The 18349-nt window shown below is 41.3% G+C and overlaps 6 protein-coding genes and 1 long non-coding RNA gene across 9 annotated transcripts; all 7 read right to left on the bottom strand.

Moving 5' to 3' along the window:
* Nucleotides 1-928: 928 nt before the first annotated feature.
* Nucleotides 929-2230, bottom strand: LOC127011004 (uncharacterized). Its single transcript, XR_007763998.1, has 2 exons — nt 2170-2230; nt 929-1460 (listed from the first exon to the last, which is right to left on the bottom strand). It is a non-coding gene; the product is annotated as an uncharacterized LOC127011004 (long non-coding RNA).
* A 3501-nt stretch (nt 2231-5731) lies between these two features.
* On the bottom strand, nt 5732-7677 carry LOC108026905 (RING1 and YY1-binding protein A). The gene is made up of 2 exons (XM_017098114.3): nt 7185-7677; nt 5732-6522 (listed from the first exon to the last, which is right to left on the bottom strand). The coding sequence occupies exons 1-2, from the start codon at nt 7321-7323 to the stop codon at nt 6209-6211; spliced, it is 453 nt and encodes a 150-aa protein (XP_016953603.1). The 5' UTR covers nt 7324-7677; the 3' UTR covers nt 5732-6208.
* A 134-nt stretch (nt 7678-7811) lies between these two features.
* LOC108026546 (lipopolysaccharide-induced tumor necrosis factor-alpha factor homolog) lies at nt 7812-9287 on the bottom strand. The gene is made up of 3 exons (XM_017097496.3): nt 8854-9287; nt 8661-8790; nt 7812-8285 (listed from the first exon to the last, which is right to left on the bottom strand). Exons 1-3 carry the CDS (start codon nt 9098-9100, stop codon nt 8165-8167), a joined length of 498 nt encoding a protein of 165 aa, XP_016952985.1. The 5' UTR covers nt 9101-9287; the 3' UTR covers nt 7812-8164.
* Nucleotides 9288-9665: 378 nt separating this feature from the next.
* Nucleotides 9666-11055, bottom strand: LOC108026945 (lipopolysaccharide-induced tumor necrosis factor-alpha factor homolog). The gene is made up of 2 exons (XM_017098158.3): nt 10687-11055; nt 9666-10047 (listed from the first exon to the last, which is right to left on the bottom strand). The coding sequence occupies exons 1-2, from the start codon at nt 11031-11033 to the stop codon at nt 9942-9944; spliced, it is 453 nt and encodes a 150-aa protein (XP_016953647.1). The 5' UTR covers nt 11034-11055; the 3' UTR covers nt 9666-9941.
* Nucleotides 11056-11169: 114 nt separating this feature from the next.
* LOC108026946 (lipopolysaccharide-induced tumor necrosis factor-alpha factor homolog) lies at nt 11170-11855 on the bottom strand. Its single transcript, XM_017098160.3, has 3 exons — nt 11691-11855; nt 11495-11630; nt 11170-11431 (listed from the first exon to the last, which is right to left on the bottom strand). Exons 1-3 carry the CDS (start codon nt 11821-11823, stop codon nt 11323-11325), a joined length of 378 nt encoding a protein of 125 aa, XP_016953649.1. The 5' UTR covers nt 11824-11855; the 3' UTR covers nt 11170-11322.
* A 1270-nt stretch (nt 11856-13125) lies between these two features.
* On the bottom strand, nt 13126-14099 carry LOC108026581 (lipopolysaccharide-induced tumor necrosis factor-alpha factor homolog). 2 transcript variants are annotated; one of them, XM_017097535.3, is made up of 3 exons: nt 14008-14099; nt 13479-13611; nt 13126-13426 (listed from the first exon to the last, which is right to left on the bottom strand). In XM_017097535.3, the coding sequence occupies exons 2-3, from the start codon at nt 13577-13579 to the stop codon at nt 13324-13326; spliced, it is 204 nt and encodes a 67-aa protein (XP_016953024.1). In that variant the 5' UTR covers nt 13580-13611; nt 14008-14099; the 3' UTR covers nt 13126-13323. The 2 variants fall into 2 exon arrangements, with proteins under 2 accessions (XP_016953024.1, XP_016953023.1); XM_017097534.3 differs by having other exon boundaries at nt 13905-14066.
* Nucleotides 14100-16665: 2566 nt separating this feature from the next.
* Nucleotides 16666-18017, bottom strand: LOC108026729 (uncharacterized). 2 transcript variants are annotated; one of them, XM_017097840.3, is made up of 3 exons: nt 17667-18017; nt 17333-17612; nt 16666-17275 (listed from the first exon to the last, which is right to left on the bottom strand). In XM_017097840.3, exons 2-3 carry the CDS (start codon nt 17431-17433, stop codon nt 17164-17166), a joined length of 213 nt encoding a protein of 70 aa, XP_016953329.1. In that variant the 5' UTR covers nt 17434-17612; nt 17667-18017; the 3' UTR covers nt 16666-17163. The 2 variants fall into 2 exon arrangements, with proteins under 2 accessions (XP_016953329.1, XP_050743388.1); XM_050887431.1 differs by having other exon boundaries at nt 17333-17557.
* Nucleotides 18018-18349: the final 332 nt, after the last annotated feature.

Here is an 18349-nt window from a genome sequence, read left to right as displayed (position 1 = left end):
TTCCCAGCACGCAGCGGGGAAAAGCAACAAAAATATTGTTTTTTCTCTCGAGTTGCTCGTTGCTCGTGGCCCTGTATTCCCAAATATGTATCTGTGTGTGCGGCAACTGAGTGTGTGTGCGTGCAAGTGTGCGAGAGTTTAAGCTTAAAGCTATTGTACACTTGGTGTGTCGTGTCTGCCACCCCCTCCCTCTGACCCAAGCTCTCCGCCCCTGCCTTTCTTCTCGGGCGCCCCAGCTCTTCTTCGGCCTCTCCTTCGTCCTCGTCCTCGGCGGCCTGTCGCTGTCCTTTCAGCCAGAGCCAGAGCCAGCGAGCAGCCAGGCAGCCAGGCATCCAGGCAGGATGGAGCGGCTTAGCTGGCTTGGGCAACCCGATGAAGGGATACCCTTCCCGATTCGCCCTTTGAGGGGTTCAAAAGTTTTGTCTTAAGTCAACTATAAGGTGTCACAAAATGCTCTACAGTTTTGAAATCACTTAAATAATTCACCTAAAAGTATGCTCCAAATTACTCGAAATATATGGTGGCATACTTTCAGACAGCTTTTAAGTTATTTATTATAACCATTGAGTAAATAACCAAAATTCTGATAAATGAACAAAGACACTGAAATACACAACAGTAGGTTTTAATCTCTAGAGTCTTCTATAATTCCATTCTATTCGTTAATCATCACGATGTACGTTTTATGGATAATACCCAATGATAGCTAATACTAATCAATCATTTTCTTAGCCAATTTTAATGTCCTTTCCAGATTATATTTATCTAAATGCAAATGCAAATAAGAAATAGATTTAAAATTTTGTTATTTAAAATATGTTTACTAATTTACCATCGTATGTTATTGATGGTGTATAAAAGTATGCTGCAAATATTTATTAAATGCAATTTGGGTATTAGAAAAATATCGTATTAAAAGCACCATATCTTGAAACGACTTTATGTTATTTTTGCTTTCCTCCTAGTATATAATTATTTTCGAATACATACACAATGTTTCTTACAAATTTCGTTTCATTAGATATCCCCAACAGCTGTTCGTTCCAATTTGATATGTTCTTGTCAGAAAAGTTGATCTACTCCTTTGTCTTAGGGTGTCCCACTAACGTTGCCTTTGCTGTTGCCAGTGTCGCCATCACCATCGCCATCGTAGTCATCGTAGCCAGCTGCCTCTGCCCCGGCACGCCTCCTCCGCAGCCCCAGCCTTCGGGTTCCATCCGCTGTCTCTGGTTCTTCTGTCTCTGGTCCTACGCTTTTGCCAACGCATTTTTGTTTTGTTTAGAGCGCAAGTTATGCGGGCGCCAAGGAGGAGAATTCGAGAGCTGGGAGCCGAGGTCGGAGATGCAGATAGGTGGGCAGACGGGGAATACCTCTTGGTACTCGACACATGCCGACAGGTATCGAAAATGTTACCCAAAATGCAGCTCAGCGCGTTCGCAGGGAAAATGGTGAGGGAAAAGCTGGGAAACGGAAGAATTGAAGCTGGCGCTAAAAGTTTGTAGGCAAAGTTGTTCTTTAAGCTGACTTCACCTGACGTCAGACAGCACGCCGGAAGAGCCAGCCGAGCAATCACACCACCCCAAGTCCACCCCTGAGGCCACCCCCACGGGTCCACCCGGGTTTTTCCCCGGCAATGGCACACGCACCTTTACACATTTTTCCACTTCCCTTTCATTCCTCCGCCGGGCTCGGGACTCCGGCTCTCGGGCCAAATGAAAAATTGCACACGCGGGAATTTGATTTTAACATGAGAAATAAACACAATGAAGCTGACGGCCCAAGCTGGCAGGGCCAGAGGCGTTCCAGGGGGGTCCGATGGCTGCCAAAGGACCCGAGGGGGTGATGGTGACACTGCGATTGTCGTACATTCCTCGTTCTTCGAGGAACTTTAATTTTGAACTTTAATTAGGGAAAAAAGCGTGTGCCAATTGCTAGTCAGTTTATGGGTCAGTTTATGTGGATGCCATCATATTGAAACTTACGAAAATATTTTAGTTTAGGAGCACTTATAAGAAAAGGTCTAGTTTAGATTTGCTGGTAAATTTATGGGTCAGGTTCCAAATAACCACCAAGTTTTTAAATGTCAGGTTAATATTAAAACTCACGATTAGGCTTTAGTTTGAGGATACTCATATTAAAGGGGTTTTGTAGCTAATAAGTGGAACATACGTTTTAATGTTTTAAGTTTCCGTATTGCCACTAATATCCGCTTCAGTCAAGACTTGCTAGATTTACGGGCCAGGTTATTGGAATATAGGCTAATATTTTGCTATAACTTGATAAATTTTAAACAGGTGTTAAATTGATTTGAAACACCTAAAATGCGCTGAGTAGAAGATTGAAGTATTTTTTGACATTGTAAGGACTCGAAAATGCAATTCCAATTAGTAAAGATTTATTTGACAGACTGTAATGGGTGACGAATAATGATTCTTGGTGCATGAAATTCGACGTGCTGTGGCACATTTGAAACAGATAAGCGGCAGCGAGTTTCCCCAACCCAGCCCAGTTTTCCTCCGCCCCTTTTGAATCCTTTTGGCAGGCACCCCTTTTTGGATAGATGGTCGCATTCCTTGCCTAATGCTGGAATTTCAATTTTAAAGACTAACTTGATTACCCCGCGGGGTGAGACACTCGGAGGGTAGTTCCCCATTGTCTCTCGCATGAGTTGGCCCAAAGTAACTCGCAAGGATCAAAGTGACATAAGTTTGCCGTTCGCTGCCTTCGTAGGTTTTGGCTCCATCTTCATTTTCATCTTCGGCTCCAATTTATCTAATGCCTGCAAAAGTTTTTAATGTAATTAAAATGGCTAAAGCCTAAAGAGTGTTTAAAACCGGGAGCTATCGCAGCTTTAAGGGGATTCCCCCGCTCGGAATTGGTTATCTAACACCCACGCACACTCTCACACACACGTACCGATTCAGACACACGTGCGCGTTGTGCCATAAAGTGCTCAAGTTACTGGCGGGGATTACCAGTCCCACAGCCAGCGCCACCCCCTAATCCCACGCCCTCGTCCTCGCTTTCTTCACAGGCGATCCTCCAACCGGACAGCGCGGCGTATGCGTCATGCGAAGGCAGGGCCCAGCAGGAGCAAGGAGTTTTTAACATTTTCCAAATGCTGCAACGCTGATTTCTCTACTTTCTTTTTTCTCGCTCCTCCGAGCACAACGAGAGTTTCCAACTACACACAAGGACGCAGAGCGAGGGACGAGGTGGGGGCAGGCAGGACGAAGGACTCAGGACCGGTTGGGTGGCACAGGATGTGCGGACGGTCGCACAGATGAGACGGAAGCACGGACAAACAAACGGATAAGAAGGTGGAGGAGGGCCACGAAGGACGAACGACGAAAGGACGAGGACGACGAGGCGCTGGAGCTGGAGCTGGGCTGGAACTGGCAATGGAGCCCAAGAACGAAGCGCACATGGAAGATAAGCGCACAGAGTGTGGCGCTGATAACGCAGGTCCTGCCGCCGCCTGTGGGCCAACCTAGGGGGATGGAAACCGGGGTTACATGGGTGGGAGGTCCTGTGAATTTTAACATTTTAGAGAAAATACGAACGGCAGCATTTCGAACGCCGAGCTAGAAGTCTGAAGCGAATTGCGCGAGGGCTGCGACTGGGTGTGAGAAGTGGGAGGCATTGTGTGTGTCTGTACGTAACTACAGTAGAGATTCTTTAAGACTGCTAACTGAATTAGGTAACAATACAATTTAACTATTCAAATTTAATAGTTGTGTAATCAGTGGGAATTAAGTATGCACAATTTTTAAGAAACTATTTTTAAAAGTAAAGAGCTTATGTCCGTATTCAAAAGTAACTCTTTATATAACTATTTTCGTACCTCACAAAATTAGAATGGACCATTTTTAAAAGCACGATTACTCTTGAAAACTATTTTTCGCGCGGATTATTTTTGTATTTTTAGTCTTGCTAACAAGAACTAACTTCTATTACACAATTTTATTATAATATAAATAGTAGGTACTTTATTTAAATTTGGTTTACAATAAATACAAAAAGGTTTTTAGATTATTTAACGGATTTTATTAAATAATTTGTATAAATATTTGTTAAGCCTCAATGAAGTATTTATAACTGATACTGACTGATTTTAGGCAAGGTTGAAAATTAGTTGTGTAACTAGTATTTTTGAATTAAAAGGGATTTGAAAGATTTTATTATTATTTTGTAAAAAACAATTTAAATTTAATGACAGTATATTAATTTCAAATAAGTTGTTTTTTGGAAAAGCATTAAAGTAGCATTTCCAATAGGTACAGTGAACATGGTACACATGCATACATTAAAAGTGCGACAGATGGTGGTTGGAGTTAGGGAGGTTCGACTGTGGCAGCATAGCTGGAACGAAACAATTTGTAATTTATTTGCGAAGCGTGCGATGTGCTCCGGCTCTGTGCGAAAAGTTGAGGCAGCTGCCAAAGGCGTAGCCATCGACCAGAGCAGTGGCTCCGGCTCCCGCTTCTGCTGGAGCTCCATCTCCAGCTCCTGCTCCCGATTTGCGTGCATCTGAAACCGAAACTCTGGCAGAAACCTGCTCTGATCTGAGGCCCGAAAACTCGAAGCCGGGAGCACGCGTAAGCAGATACTCAGATACAGATACAGATGGTGCTCCCCCCGTCCCGTCCAGGCACACACACACACATAGCGAAGCGGGGAAGGAAGGGCGACGCGTGGGTGGTCCGGGGTCCTGGGGAGGCGGTGGATGTGCTAGATGTACTGGCATCCAGGGTGGCAGGGTGGCAGGGTGGGTCTCTCTGCTCCTTTGCTCTTTAAAGACCTTTAAAGTTTAAGCCGAATGTCAGCCATAAAAAGAATCAAAAATAAAAGTTGGCAACAAAAGTTTAGCAAGTCGGATAAGCTCAAATAAAAAATATTAAACTCAACTGTTAAAGGCAGGAGAAGACAACGACGACTTGGAATAGCATTTTCGAAATTTATTTAATGTATTTTATAATGCTTTAAAAGTTTATGCTTTACAATTGGAATTCAAGTTTTAACTATCCGTGTGGTTGTGTGAGTGCGGCTTTAATTGCTTTTGCATAAGTTTTGTCTTTGTCGTTGCTGCTGATTAATGCTCAACTGGCCAAGCATTTGGAATACAAACTGTTCATATTAATTGTAAATGTTCTCGATAATCCAAATTGAAGTTTGTCTATTGGAAGTTATTCTTTGACTACAGTCGGCAGTTTTGAGGAGTGTGTGTGTGTGTTCTGTGTGGCTAAATAATCTATCTCAAAATACAAATATCAAGCACTTTATAAACCATTATATCCGTTATCCAATATTAAATACAATCGTTCATATCAAAATTCTTGTTTTTTCATTGTTTGTTTGTTCGCTAAGTAATTATTGCTATGATGGAAGAGCGTTTAAGCTCTGCTAAGTACAAAATTGTCTCTTTGCGAGTTCGAGTATTCGTCTATTGTTTGCCGGAAGGATATCCTTCCTGGTTGAAAACCAAATCAAAATCGGACTCGGGCTGGGAGCGAGTGGGGGCGTCTATATATCTGGTTGGTAACGCTTAATCAGTCTTGTATACAAACGAATTAAAATTAGCAAATTGTCTACAACCAAGCTATGTGGCTTTCTCCTCCCTACTCTTCGTTGTCAAGCAGCATTTTCTAGTTAAAAAAAAGTATAGGTTATAATAGGTAAACAAACCATTGGGGATGGGCGCTGCTAGTGGAACATTGAGATTAACTTGCACTTAGTTAAACCATATTTTAATCGACACTTACAAAACAAATGATATCTTTGTTGAACATGTACACGGCGGTTATACATAGTTGCCTTTTCATCAATAAATTAGGGATTAGAGTAGCAGAATAAAATTACAACTAAAATTACGATACGAGACAGAGATATTCGGGGAACTCATGCATCGCTATTTACAGGGTTTAGCGTAGTTTAAGATTGGATTTGGAGAGCGTCGTGTAAATGCAATCGACTCGCCGTCGCTTCGCTTTGCTTCGCCAACTTGGCCTGGGCTGGAAGTCATGAACTTGTGGGGCGTGGCTTTCTGGGCTTTGAATGTGGCCTAATACTTGGTAACTTAAACGGATTTCGATTTACAATTGTTATCGCCAGGGGCCTAACACTTAGAATTTACAACTTGTAACAGGGGACCGGGCACCGTGGCTTAGAATATCGTGGAGCTGGGCGTGAGGAAGCCTGGAGGGCCCCTCTAACTCCGGCTGTCGTTGCTCTCGCTGAAGCTCTGCTCGCTGGACTCGCGCCGGCTGCTCACCGGCTTGGCCTTGTACTCTGTGATGAACACGGTCACCGAGTTGACCGTCACCTCGCGCGTCTGCGCCGTAGATCGGTCCACGTTCTTCAACCGGGCCGGGTAGCGCTTGTGCCGCTGCCGGTCGTGTCCGCTACCATGCCGCGACCCGGAGGCGGACTTCCCGTTGGGCATATTGGCGCTGGCGCCCGGCAAAGTGGCGGCCTGCTGGGCGACTAGCGCTGAGTTCAGGCGCGGCTTGCGCGTGGATGTTCCTGATGATTATTAGTTTAAAATTAATGATTGACCTAGTAAGCTCGTCAGGCGTGTTTCGCTTTTCACTTTCTCAAAATACAATTGAGTTATATTGGTTTCATTTATACAAATAACTCGGTTGTTAAGTCCCTAATTTAGAACACATTTGAATTCCCTAGTTTTAATGTGTATAAAAGAAAGAGCATAATTTATTTCATCATAAATCTCCAACTTGATCTTGAAAATAAGCTGTGCAATTGAAAATTTTGCATGACGAAGAACAATAACCACTAACCACTGTTAGCAAGGGTTTTTTTTTATAAAAATGAATAATAGGCATATTTTAAAATTATATTATAGCACAGCAAATTAATTTCAACAATATTATTACCAATATTTATAAATGTGGAAAGGTTAGCCAAGAACTAGAAATATAAAATTCATCGTAAAGGCTGCAGCAAATAATAATTTGTTACTGACCAGGTAGCGTATCTATAAGATACATCCGATGCCAAGTCACAGATTACGCTACTGGTGACAAGTAACGATGTGTAGCCTTGCAGATGGATGCACACATCCCTCCAAAACCCACTCAATTGTCGATCGAGAAAGTGAAAACCGGAACGCATGCCAGGCAATCAGGGGAATCTGGCGATTCGGAATCGGAATTGGGGTCACTCACCTTTCCGCACGTCGCACATGCGACACTTGAAGGCCTCCGCCGAGTTTCTATATGTGCAGACGCTGCAGTCCCAGAAGTTCTCCTCGATCACCTTCGCCTGCCGCTTTTGTCGTCGCACCGGCGAGGATTTCTTGTCCATAATATACGTGGAGAGGAGGAACGCCTGGGCGCTGCTGGGAAAACAACAATCCAAATCGAATCCAATCCAACGGAGAAGAAGAAGCAGCTGAAAATGCCCGACTTTTCCTCTGCCGCCGCCTCTGTCTCTGCCCGCCCCTCTGCTGTTGCTGCGCTGCTCCGTTCCTGTGATGTTTTGCTGCTGTGCGACCACCTTTGCCACGCCCACGAACACACGGTGGCCTCAGTGGAGATTCGCTGCGCTTTTGGCACGCATTTGTTGCTTAATTTGAGCGTTTTCGGTGGCTTTTTGTTGTGAAAAAAACTTTCTGCAATTGTCTTTTTGGCTGCGGCAGCATTGCCATATCGCTCGATTGCTCGATGGCTCGATTCGCGGCTATCGATGTATCGATAGAAGACCATACGCAGTGTTGGTAAGAGTTTGTTTCATATGGCAACTCTTCTGCCCATTTGGGCGCCAAAACAGTTTAAATTCAAAATTCCTTGTCATTTGTTTTGTTTTATTTTTATTGTCAAGCCAAGCGAAGCTTTAACCCACGCCTTAATTTTTTTAGCCAGCCAGAGGCCAGCTGCTCAGCAACAAAGCTGAAGGTAAGCGGTTTTGCTTAGGTTTTTTGTAGTGTTTATTATTTTTAAATATAAATCTTCTTCAAGTAGAGGTTTAAAAAACATATTCCCGTTTGGTATTTACCTTTAAATTCTTTTCGAAGGTTTGCTAAATCAAAGGCTGCTGTACAATCCTAACTTATTTGCTGGCAAGCATCAGCTGATTTGTGTTTATTTATAACTTTTAACTCTTCTGTCTTTTTCCAGCATCCGGGTCACATCTTATCGCAGTCTTATCATGAGTTTATCCCTTTTGGATTGTAAGCTCCTAGGAAGGTGTTACATTTGCGACAATAGTGATTTCCTGTGCGGCAACTATTCATGCAATAGGGGACGAAACAGGCACAGCAGCAAAATCTGAAAAATATAGCAGTATGGAGGAAAATAGCAAAATTATTTAAAGGTTTAATTTTCTTAATGTATTAAAAAAAAAAGTTAAATCATAGGATTTGCATTTCTTACTGTTTTTAAATTTTTTACTATAAGAAAGAGGTTAGTGTTAAAAATATCTATTAATTTTGAGACAATTTTTTTTCGCATACGCATAAACTAATTGTGAGCTTAAAGCCCAAAAGACACATTTATTAAAAAAACATAATAATTTACAATGAGAACGAGAAAGCATCCATAACAAATACGATTGAAAGAACAAATTATTCTTAAATAGTGGTTAAAAGGATAAATAAAAATAGACTAGGGTCCCCGACTACTTTTAGCAAAAACGAATCTTACCCTACTAGGCAGAGTAGACCTGCTACCATATGGGTCCTGGAGTTAGCGGTGTGTGTCATCCTGGTGGTTTTGTTGGCCCCACAGGCGGGGCAAAGAACCCTACTTCGATTCGGACCCAAGTGCAGAGTATCTGCAACAGCAAAAAGTGACGTCAGGAGAGCTTTACGCCAAAACTACCGAGTAAACTACCAACCAATGGGCACCACTGTAGGCGGCTGTGGTGCTGGCTGCTCGACAACAACCACTGGCGCTGGTGCTGGGGCAATTGCTGGTGCGGAAATCACTGGAACCACAGGCACAGACACGGCCACATCGTAGGACGGAGGAGCCTCCACGGGCAGGCCCATGGGGTTGCCCAACTCCCTCGTTGGCGTCGGCGAAGGGGCGCTCGGGGTGTTGAAATCCACCTGCGGATACAGCATGGCGCGCTTCTGATCCATCTTCAAGATCGCTCTAAAGCCCCAGTTTCAGTGCGAAGTTCAGCCTTGTTTTTGATTTCTTTTGTAATGAGTAAGAGATTCCGGTTCCCGTTCAGCAGATGAATTTGTTTACTCTGCGTTTTTACTACTAGTCGGCGTCTTTTGCACTTCGATCGCCGCTCACAACTGCCAGCGGATTCGGATCCAGGTAAAGATTCAGTTTCGGAATCGTATTCAAGTTTTTGGCTCTGGTCGGAGCGAGCTTGGAAAAGCTCAGCCCAGCCGGTTGAGCAATCGTTTTCGGGCTGTTGCAAAACCGAAAGTATCTCTCGGATATTGTTTACCGAGCTTTATCTAATGCACACAGTGGGTATCATTGTGAATCCAACTTATCTCACGTAAGAGAATAGGATGTCCGATAAAGATACTTATAGCGAAGTGCGGATAAAAAATGTCGGTAACTAACTAAGCTTTCGGTAAATAAATGAGAGTTATCAAAGTGCCCTTGGACGTTATATTAGCAAATTAAACAAAGTTGCAAGTTTGTAATCAAGATTATAACAAAAAATTAACACGACTTTAATAATTAGAATATTAAGAACCTGTTTTTATTTTTGTTCTTTTTAATGGGTTTATTGTATTTTGTCCATATACATATCTGGATTATATTTATTACAAATTAACAGCATACCTTGTTAATACACTTAGGTTCTAAGCATAGTTTAAGCTCTTCAAGCGCCACTTTCAAGTACGAAATACATTGTTTTGGTTCAGTTTGCTTGCCTCAGACCATTTATTAACTAGTTACTTGAAGAATATGTGTACACGTAGCGATGTGGCCAGACGAAAACTCCTGAGTAGCTCATTTGCGATCGTAGGTGCCCAAGTAACGATCGCACATGCCACAGTAGTGATTCGTGTTCATGCAGCTGGAAATGCAATACGGCAGGCACACACAGCAGTACAACCTGTAGGGGAAAACCGATGAAATGAGTCATACGAAAGTTTTATATGTACTAAACACAATGAGACAGCTTTCGTTCTTTAGTTTTTCAAACTAAATTATAATTTGTATATTACTCCAAGCTTAGTTGGTTTCCACTGAAATCATTTGAATATAAACATAAATGTAATTGCAGACCTTATACATCGTTTGAGTGATCAACAATGCTTGAAAGTTGCTATGTGAATAACTTGTTTATTTGCCCACCTATCAACCTATCCTAAATCATATCATTGATAAAAGCGAATATCGAAATAGTGTTACCAATCACAATTGTATGGCCTTTTATCGGTCAGATAAACTCTTGCGCTGGAGTTCTTTGATGGTTGCATTGACACAGATATTTTTATTGCTAGCACACACAAAATATTTTTGTGAAAGAGTGGTTGCTAGTTATAAAACTTAATCGACTTAATCGACAAGACTTTCCAAAATTAAGTAGCCCCAAGGAAATACCAAAATCCAACTAATTTTTCAGTTTGGGATATTCCGTATGGCTACCTTTATAACGAACACTATTTGGATATACCTAAAGCGCAGAGTGGTTGCCTACCAACTCAGCTGGCCTGGCCAACACATAGCTTTATCTTTTCTGGGTACTTACTGGAACAGACACAGTATCAGGGCTATCAGATGGGTGCGCGAGTTGGGGCGGTACGAGACCCGAGTGCGGGCGTAGTTGTGGCAATGCGGGCACTGCACATCCATGGGTTCCGGGCCGTAGGGCGAAGTGGGCACCACCACGACCGTGTGCTGGGTGGTGGTGGTGGGCACCGCCGACGATGGTCTGTCGGGAGCCGGTCCCGAGGTCTCTGCCGGAATGGAGGTGGCCTGGTCGTAGCTCGGTGGCGCCGGAGGCAGGAGCTGCTGGTGCTCCGCGGCCGCCTGCTGCACTGCGGCTTCGGATCCCTTGGGCGCCTCCAAGGGTGCGGCTGGATAGACGGGCTCCATGTTGTGGCCTTTACTGGGCGTGTGAATCGCTGGGGAGTGACTCAAGGGAGCGCCGTGGAAAAAGGCGGCTCGTATCGCGTATTCTTATCAAGCAAAGCCAAAAGCTCGCCGACCCGATTGTTTACCCTGTTAGGGAAATTTCACCGTCCGTCTGTCGACACCTGACCAAAAATGTTCGCATTCGTAGGTGATTCGTGGGTTTCTGTGCGTGGAGGGTGTGATCGGTTCGATTTGGTTCGGTTCGTTTGGATCGGTTCGTTTGGTTGTACATATTTATTGTTTGCTGGGTTTACAAATCGCCGTTGTAGACGCCGACGAACTTGTTGCAATTGCCGCAGAAGTGATTTGCATTCATGCAGCTGGTGGCGCAGTACGGAAGACAGGCGCAGCACCAGAGGCTGTTCAGTGAGATTTTCCATGAGAGATAAGATAGGCTGGAGTACCGGGTCCCGAGATCTTACCCAACTATGCAGAGAATGGCGGCCATGACGTGCGTTTTCACACTGGGCGAGTACTCGACGCGGGTCAGTTTCTGGACGTGACAGTGCGGGCAGGTGATGAAACTGGGGTCGGGACCCACGGGTAGCACGGCTTGATCTGTGAATCGAGTGAAGGACTGCCTAAATAGAGCTTATTTGTCCAAGGTTGAAAACCCACGTTGTATGATCACCACGGGCGGAGGTGCTGTTGTGTGAACCACCCGAACTGGCGCCTGCACATGGACCACTTGCTCGTAGCTCGGAGGAGGCGTCTGGTGCGGATACCCCGGCTGCTGTTGGTTGTACTGCATCTTCGGTTGGCCACCAGTCACGAACTGAACCCGAGTCCATAGCTGCCGTTTTCAGCTACAGATGTTGCTAACAACGTTTTCTGCCAAAGCTCTATTCTGAAGCTTTTTATCGTGTTTGTTGGCTCTTAGCTAAATTATATGTCTACATACGAAGTCAAACAACTTAATTGGTTGAAAACGAAAGTGCTTTCCACCGGAAAAAATTATCTGATTTTTGACGCTTTTCAGATGGAAATTTTAGGTAAAGTAAACTCCTTAGTATCCAATTTTCAGAAGAAATGGAAAAGAATGGCTTTACAAAAACCCATAACTAGAATATGATGTATTTGAGCTATGTTTTGAGGAAAACTAATAATATTAGGTCGAAACAAGTTTTTCCTTAGATATTAAGTAACTTATGTACAATACGACGTCTGGTAAACAATGAATTTATGAAGACAACCATTATTCAACACCTTTTTAGAAGGAAATGACACTAACTTTGTCGAATAACTTTGGTCCTACGACACCAAACAGTTGTGCTTTAAATTTATCCGACTGTTAATAAATTAATCACAATTGTAACCTTTTGTAATTGTTATTTATATATATATTGTTAAAGATCAACTTCGAAATTAAAAAAAATACTTGTTTGTGAGGCGTCTATCTCGACATGTGTTACAAGTAAATACAGAAATGATGCAATGGGGAAGTAATGTGACGTTTTGTCCAGCAGTACTCTTACATATTACACCTTGATAAGAAAAATTAGCAGAGTCTAAGTGCGGGTATTGCATTTTATGTTGAAAATATATATTTAAATAAACTCCTTGCCTCTAAGACTTCAGCTTTTAATGACACAATTTACATGTTTCTTTGTTTTGCACAGCAGCAGAGGTTCCTACAATAAAATAAATAAATCTTAAAAATCAGCTTTCGGATGAGCTCTATACCATACCTCAAATTAAACAAAATTCTTTTGCTCCAAGATAACTTCAGGTCCCCAGGACCTAACGATCTTTGAGATGGCTCCGACAAATTTCTGTAAACCTCCGCTGACCGCCTTTTGAAAGCTGGTCTGTTCCTGAACGACATCATTCCAAAACTGAGCTCAACTCAGTAAATAAAGATTTTCGCTCAAAACTCTCCTCCCGAATTTAAGAAGAATTCCGAGTTTTGCTGATAAGCGCCGACAGTTATCAATAATGTTTTTAATAGCTTTGCAAAATGTATCACTCATGCGTGTTTATGTATAAGTGCATAAACGAGAGTTGAATATTTGAATACCTACATGTTTGACAAGGAACCTTTATCCTTATAGAGTCCATTTTTGTACAATTATCAATTTATTATTTATTTTGATGCATATACTCGTATATGTATAACAAATATTTGATCTGCGCACAAAAGTAGGGAGCACTTTTTGGAACTGAACCTCAAAACAACAAATTATTCTTAATGGCTAGGGGTTTCTTACGATTAATACAATAAGTTCTCGCTGATATTGGCCTTTCAGCATCGCTAGTTCTTGAATGTTCCCACGTAGGCTCCACAGGCCTTGCACTTGTGATTGGCCGACTGGCAGGAGTCGTTGCAGTACGGAATGCACCAGCAGCACACGCCCCTGAGAAACAGGATTAGTGGAAGGGTTGAAAGATCTATAGGTTCTCACTTACCCCAGGCAGCAGATGAAAAGCGCTATCAGATGAGTCTTGTTACTCGGCTCATAATCGACCACAGTTTGCCTGCGGACTCCGCAGTTCGGGCACGTGGCCATAGATGGATGTTTCCCCAGAACATTGAAGGGTGCTAAAAATAAGAAATATATGTTTCATCTGTTAACATCTGTCTTTAAGGTAACTTTTCTCATCTTTCTTTCGCTTAGAAGAACACAATAAGATAAGATTATATTTTCACAAAAGCTTTGTCGAAGTATGCTCACGCAAGGTGAAAGCATAAACACAGAAACATAAAAATATAAATAAAGTTTGGATACTTTTTGTTATTCAACTCAATCAATGCATATCATCAATCTATGTATGTACAAAGATTAGTTCACAAAAATAATAATTTGCATCTTAGGTAGAATTTTGTTTATTTACCCTGTATAACTAGCGGTTGGGCTGCTTGTGGCTGATTTAAAACGGCTTGAGCTAGCTGGGGGTTATAGCTCGGCGGCCTCTGGCTCTCCATTTCTCTCCTTACCTTATTCCGACCGATGTGCTTCACGTTCCGATTCGGCCACCAAACTAAGGGCCCGAAATTCGCGTGGCCCTCCCATGCTTCCTATCTGAGAGAGCTAGAGCAGACCTTGGTCATGACATAAATTGGAATTCACTGGAACGAAAAGCTTTTTTTGGTGTATGTTAGGGAGCGGATCTTTGTGCGTGCTAATTCTTTTCATACGCAGCTCGCTCTTTCCAAAAATGAGTAATCATAAGAACATATTTTTTGTCTGTGGAATTCTTGTAACCTACATTTGCCTACAAATTAAAACCCTATTTATTTAAAATGTTACAGATGTAAAACATAAAAACCAGTGCTGAATGAAAATGATCAAATTTTATATAAAAGTTAAACTGTTAAATTGCTATAGTGTTTTGTTTTTAGTTCTTAAAAATGGGCGTTGTTCAATTTTCGCAAAATACTTCTTTTATTTAGACATAATTTTGTAAATATTTATTTGTTTTTTGGATAACTCAAGGTAAAGCGTCGGCTTTGATTTAAAAGTGCTCAAGTAAATCAATATAATCTAAAATAACTTGGAAAAGTGTCTAAATAATAAACATGGATTCGGAAACTATTTTCCTGCACTGCAAATACTCTTCAACGAAAATAGGTAAACATACCTTTTAACTCTAAAAGTAAAAATAAGATTTTACTCTACAAGTTACGGCTATAAATATTTACTTAGCACATAAGAGTAGGCAACATTATTTTCCGAACTATAGTCGTATACTTAATAGTGGTAGCACGCGGGTAAGCTATACATACACAGATAGACATCATTGCTCTGAGTGTTGAGTGTCTGTCGCTAGTAATAGCAGGGAAAATGAGATTTTTGATTTATTTAAACATGTTTATTCTTTTTCTGGTTTAGACTGAGATAATTAACATAGTTTTAAACTATGAGAATTGTATTAAATAAACGTTTCTTGGAGATTTTTTTAAGACAGCGCTTTAGTTCTTGTTTCCAAGTAGGCTCCACAGCTACTATAGATGTGATTGGCCGATTTGCAGGAGCTCCTGCAGTACGGAATGCAGCAGCAGCAGATGTCCCTAACAATCTCGATTAGTGTACTTGCCAAAAGGATCAAACATGAATAACTTACCCCAGCAAGCAGATAAGGAGGGCCACCAAGTGAGTCTTGGTACTAGCCTCATATTCCACTGTCGTTTGTCTGCGGACACCGCATCATCGATGGGTTTTTTCCCAAAACATTTGGCGGTGCTAAAAAACAAGAAATATATTCATTTATTAAACCAAAAAAAGCCATCCACTCAACTTCAATTTAAATCTATTAAGAAAGATTTTACAGAACGCCATGGTTTTTTGTGTAGTATTTTCCACATATTAAAGATGTAATTTATAATTTTGGCTTATAACAATGTTTTTGAAATAACTATTGAAACTAAAAAAATAAAATAATAAATAAATAATAAATAAATAAAATAATAAAGTTTACGCGGAATATTCTTATCCATCTCTATATTTATTTAATTCTGTCCGGTGTGCTCTTCGGTCCGATTGGCATCTAAAAGTTACCTTGATCATTACAAGAACTGGTATCCACTAGAACGTAAAGCTATTTTCCTCTTTTTATCTGCGGGTTTGATAATTCTATTTTCAGCGCGGCATAGAAACAGTTTTCTTTTTTATAAAATACCAGCTGACCCGGCGAACTTTGATCTGCCCCAAATGACGTCATTTGGAAACAACTATTGTATTTGCGAGTATTTGCAAGAAAGTGGCGTGATTCTTGTGTTTCGCCGCAAAGCAATGAATACAATGGCTCATGTGGCGGAGTCAACACTGGCAATTTCACTTTACCATTAACGCAGCATAATCCAGGCGTTTCTCCGGAAAACTTTAATGCACCACAATACTCGCAAACAACGTCCATCTGCCCAATGCAAACGCTAGGATGCAAGCTGTAATCATTGCTGCAATCGTATCGAAACGCAGCTCGATTCAAATCAGCTAAATATCTTGTTCTGCGTCGCAAATTATCTATTTGTTGTTGTTGTATTGTTCTGTTGTTCGCTCGACGATTCTGCATTGCCAACCGAGTTTCACGGGCTGCTTCACTTTGCTCTCGTGATTGGGAAGCACGAAGTCGAGCCATACTATTGCGGCGCTCTTCACGTGCAATTTCTTGTTCTTCTTCAGTCCTTTCATTTGCAGAATTTTGTATTCTTCTTGCATTACGGCTTTGTCGGGAAAGATTCGATCGTCTTGGTCGCGGCATTATTAATTAAACTTCACTTCACTTCAATCCACTTGTTAATTATTTATTTCATAGAAATAGTTTTAATATTGATTTCTTACAAATATCAAATTGTCATCCATACGTCATTACATAGCTGTCATTTTACGTCAATTACATAGCTGTGATTTGCGATTTGTTATTCCAAGTCTAATTCTTTTTTGTTATACCACGTTTTATAGTGACTGACGTTTCATGTCAAGTCACAGAGGAACGCTGTCGAACGGGATAAAAAGTATCCTATGTCCGTCTCCTGGCTCTAAGCTACCTCCCTACCAATTTTCAGCCAAATCTGTTCTGCCGTTCTTGAGTTATAAGTGGTGTAACTAACACGACTTTCTTTTATATATATAGATGTTAATTAAAAGTCAGAAAATTTCTGAACGGAAATCATATATTATTTTGAAAAACATTTTTTACCATTATAATATGGTAATTTTTGCTATTATCTATTTAAAATAACAACAAATATTAATAGAAGTGGATGTACCCGAGCAACTAAAGTCAAATCTTTCATTTAAAATCATACATACATACAATAAATAATGTATTTCGTTACAAAAGTGGATATCTACAAATCTTATATGAGTTCGTTACTGGTTGTGGTCTCCAAAGAATGGGTTTTAAATTTATTAACATATTTAGCCCTTGTTAGTGAATTATTCCTTACTTTCAAGACAATGAACTAAAATCAAGGAAATGTTTTTTCTTTGTGTATAGAATTTGTTTTCTTGGAGCTTTTTTATTATTGGCTATTTCTTACACGTGCTCTCTCAAAGCTTTACAAGTTAGGCAGCTTTTTGAAAACACAAACAACAACAGATGATTGACATTTTGATATGATATCGTGACCTACTTTTCAAGAATGAGAAATTTACGCATCTAAGTCTGAATAGTAAGGATTGCCCTTCCAGCCACACGAGCGACATTTGAAAACAGTCTTATAGATTCCAACCCCACAGTATCGCCGGCCGCAACATAAGGCGCTGGAAAGAAAGAAAATATCATTTGATGTAATAAAACGATGTGGAATTATTTCTCACCAGAAATCCATCTTCAACTTTTTCATTCGAGATATAGCCAAGTATGTTTTTCTGATCATGGGTTTCCTATCGCAGCTGGGGCAGCTCAAATCGTCCGACATTTCTGTTCGTATTGCAAGCTCCGACTGATTCTACTGCAGAAAAATTGCATCATTCCTCCGGTTGCATGTTGCTTTTGTAACTATGGGACTTTTTGAATTCTCTTTCCACCAGTGAACGCATCTCCTACATGATTCATATTTATTCTTCAATTGAATTAACTTTGAATGCACAAGTTTCGCTGTAAAGGAATTTCGAATTGGCTTCATTTGTTTCAGCAATCACTAATAATTACCAATATCTCACGACACATCCTCGACAGCGGTTCCAAATTTGGTAGTCTTCATAGCTCAATGTCCTCTGAGCGATTTCGTGTTGGCACTCATAACAATCCTTCCGATCCACGAATTGATTTTGCCTTGCGATGGGCTGATATGTTTGGGGATGCGGTGGGAGAGGAGGAGGAACCGGAACTTCGTGGTCTTCCTCCCCAAGTTTTCTTTCCTCAATGTGTTTAACTGCTTTCATTCTGCTTCACGAGCAACGGACGCGTTACTGAACCTATTGCGTATTGCAAGTGCCCTCCATACAGATGAAAATACTCACAGCTCGATCGACAAGTATGGTGAAATAATAAGTATGAAATGATTCATCCCGCTTTGCATTCCATTCCGGACGCTCAGATGATAACCTTCTTTTAGAGGCACACCCAAAAGCAGCGTTATCAACAAGTCAAAAAAATCCCAAAAAGCCTCTCGGTCCTCAAGCAGTGATCGAAAAATGCGTATTTATATTTTCGTTGTGCCGACATTGCTTGATTCCTTTAGAAAGTATAGACGTTAAAAACCCGATTATCTACGAAAGTTACTATCTCGCTCCCTAACAGTTGGTTACGAAAATGGCTTTGCAGTGAACACCATTCTATGAAAAACTTAAAACAACTTATTTTTACTCTCAAAAAATCTGTTTTTCTGTAAT

The sequence above is a fragment of the Drosophila biarmipes genome, chromosome 2R (assembly GCF_025231255.1).
Source record: "Drosophila biarmipes strain raj3 chromosome 2R, RU_DBia_V1.1, whole genome shotgun sequence".
NCBI classification, from domain to species: domain Eukaryota; kingdom Metazoa; phylum Arthropoda; class Insecta; order Diptera; family Drosophilidae; genus Drosophila; species Drosophila biarmipes.
The sequence above is the reverse complement of the archived record's forward strand: the minus strand, read 5'-3'. Positions and strand labels throughout refer to the sequence as shown.

What these genes read in the sequence shown, in the direction of transcription:
- LOC108026905 (XM_017098114.3), bottom strand. Translation starts at nt 7,323, where the DNA reads ATGGACAAGAAATCCTCGCCGGTGCGACGACAAAAGCGGCAGGCGAAG. An exon ending in CATGTGCGACGTGCGGAAAG is followed by an intron (nt 6,523 to 7,184) that starts GTGAGTGACCCC and finishes AATAATCATCAG; the next exon opens with GAACATCCACGCGCAAGCCG.
- LOC108026546 (XM_017097496.3), bottom strand. Translation starts at nt 9,100, where the DNA reads ATGGATCAGAAGCGCGCCATGCTGTATCCGCAGGTGGATTTCAACACC. An exon ending in GCCTACAGTGGTGCCCATTG is followed by an intron (nt 8,791 to 8,853) that starts GTTGGTAGTTTA and finishes TTGCTGTTGCAG; the next exon opens with ATACTCTGCACTTGGGTCCG. An exon ending in GGTCTACTCTGCCTAGTAGG is followed by an intron (nt 8,286 to 8,660) that starts GTAAGATTCGTT and finishes TATATTTTTCAG; the next exon opens with ATTTTGCTGCTGTGCCTGTT.
- LOC108026945 (XM_017098158.3), bottom strand. Translation starts at nt 11,033, where the DNA reads ATGGAGCCCGTCTATCCAGCCGCACCCTTGGAGGCGCCCAAGGGATCC. An exon ending in CTGATACTGTGTCTGTTCCA is followed by an intron (nt 10,048 to 10,686) that starts GTAAGTACCCAG and finishes TTTCCCCTACAG; the next exon opens with GTTGTACTGCTGTGTGTGCC.
- LOC108026946 (XM_017098160.3), bottom strand. Translation starts at nt 11,823, where the DNA reads ATGCAGTACAACCAACAGCAGCCGGGGTATCCGCACCAGACGCCTCCT. An exon ending in GCCCGTGGTGATCATACAAC is followed by an intron (nt 11,631 to 11,690) that starts GTGGGTTTTCAA and finishes CTCGATTCACAG; the next exon opens with ATCAAGCCGTGCTACCCGTG. An exon ending in GCCATTCTCTGCATAGTTGG is followed by an intron (nt 11,432 to 11,494) that starts GTAAGATCTCGG and finishes CTCACTGAACAG; the next exon opens with CCTCTGGTGCTGCGCCTGTC.
- LOC108026581 (XM_017097534.3), bottom strand. Translation starts at nt 13,995, where the DNA reads ATGGAGAGCCAGAGGCCGCCGAGCTATAACCCCCAGCTAGCTCAAGCC. An exon ending in CCAACCGCTAGTTATACAGG is followed by an intron (nt 13,612 to 13,904) that starts GTAAATAAACAA and finishes TCTTATTTTTAG; the next exon opens with CACCCTTCAATGTTCTGGGG. An exon ending in CTTTTCATCTGCTGCCTGGG is followed by an intron (nt 13,427 to 13,478) that starts GTAAGTGAGAAC and finishes CCTGTTTCTCAG; the next exon opens with GGGCGTGTGCTGCTGGTGCA.
- LOC108026729 (XM_017097840.3), bottom strand. Translation starts at nt 17,433, where the DNA reads ATGTCGGACGATTTGAGCTGCCCCAGCTGCGATAGGAAACCCATGATC. An exon ending in AAGTTGAAGATGGATTTCTG is followed by an intron (nt 17,276 to 17,332) that starts GTGAGAAATAAT and finishes CTTTCTTTCCAG; the next exon opens with CGCCTTATGTTGCGGCCGGC.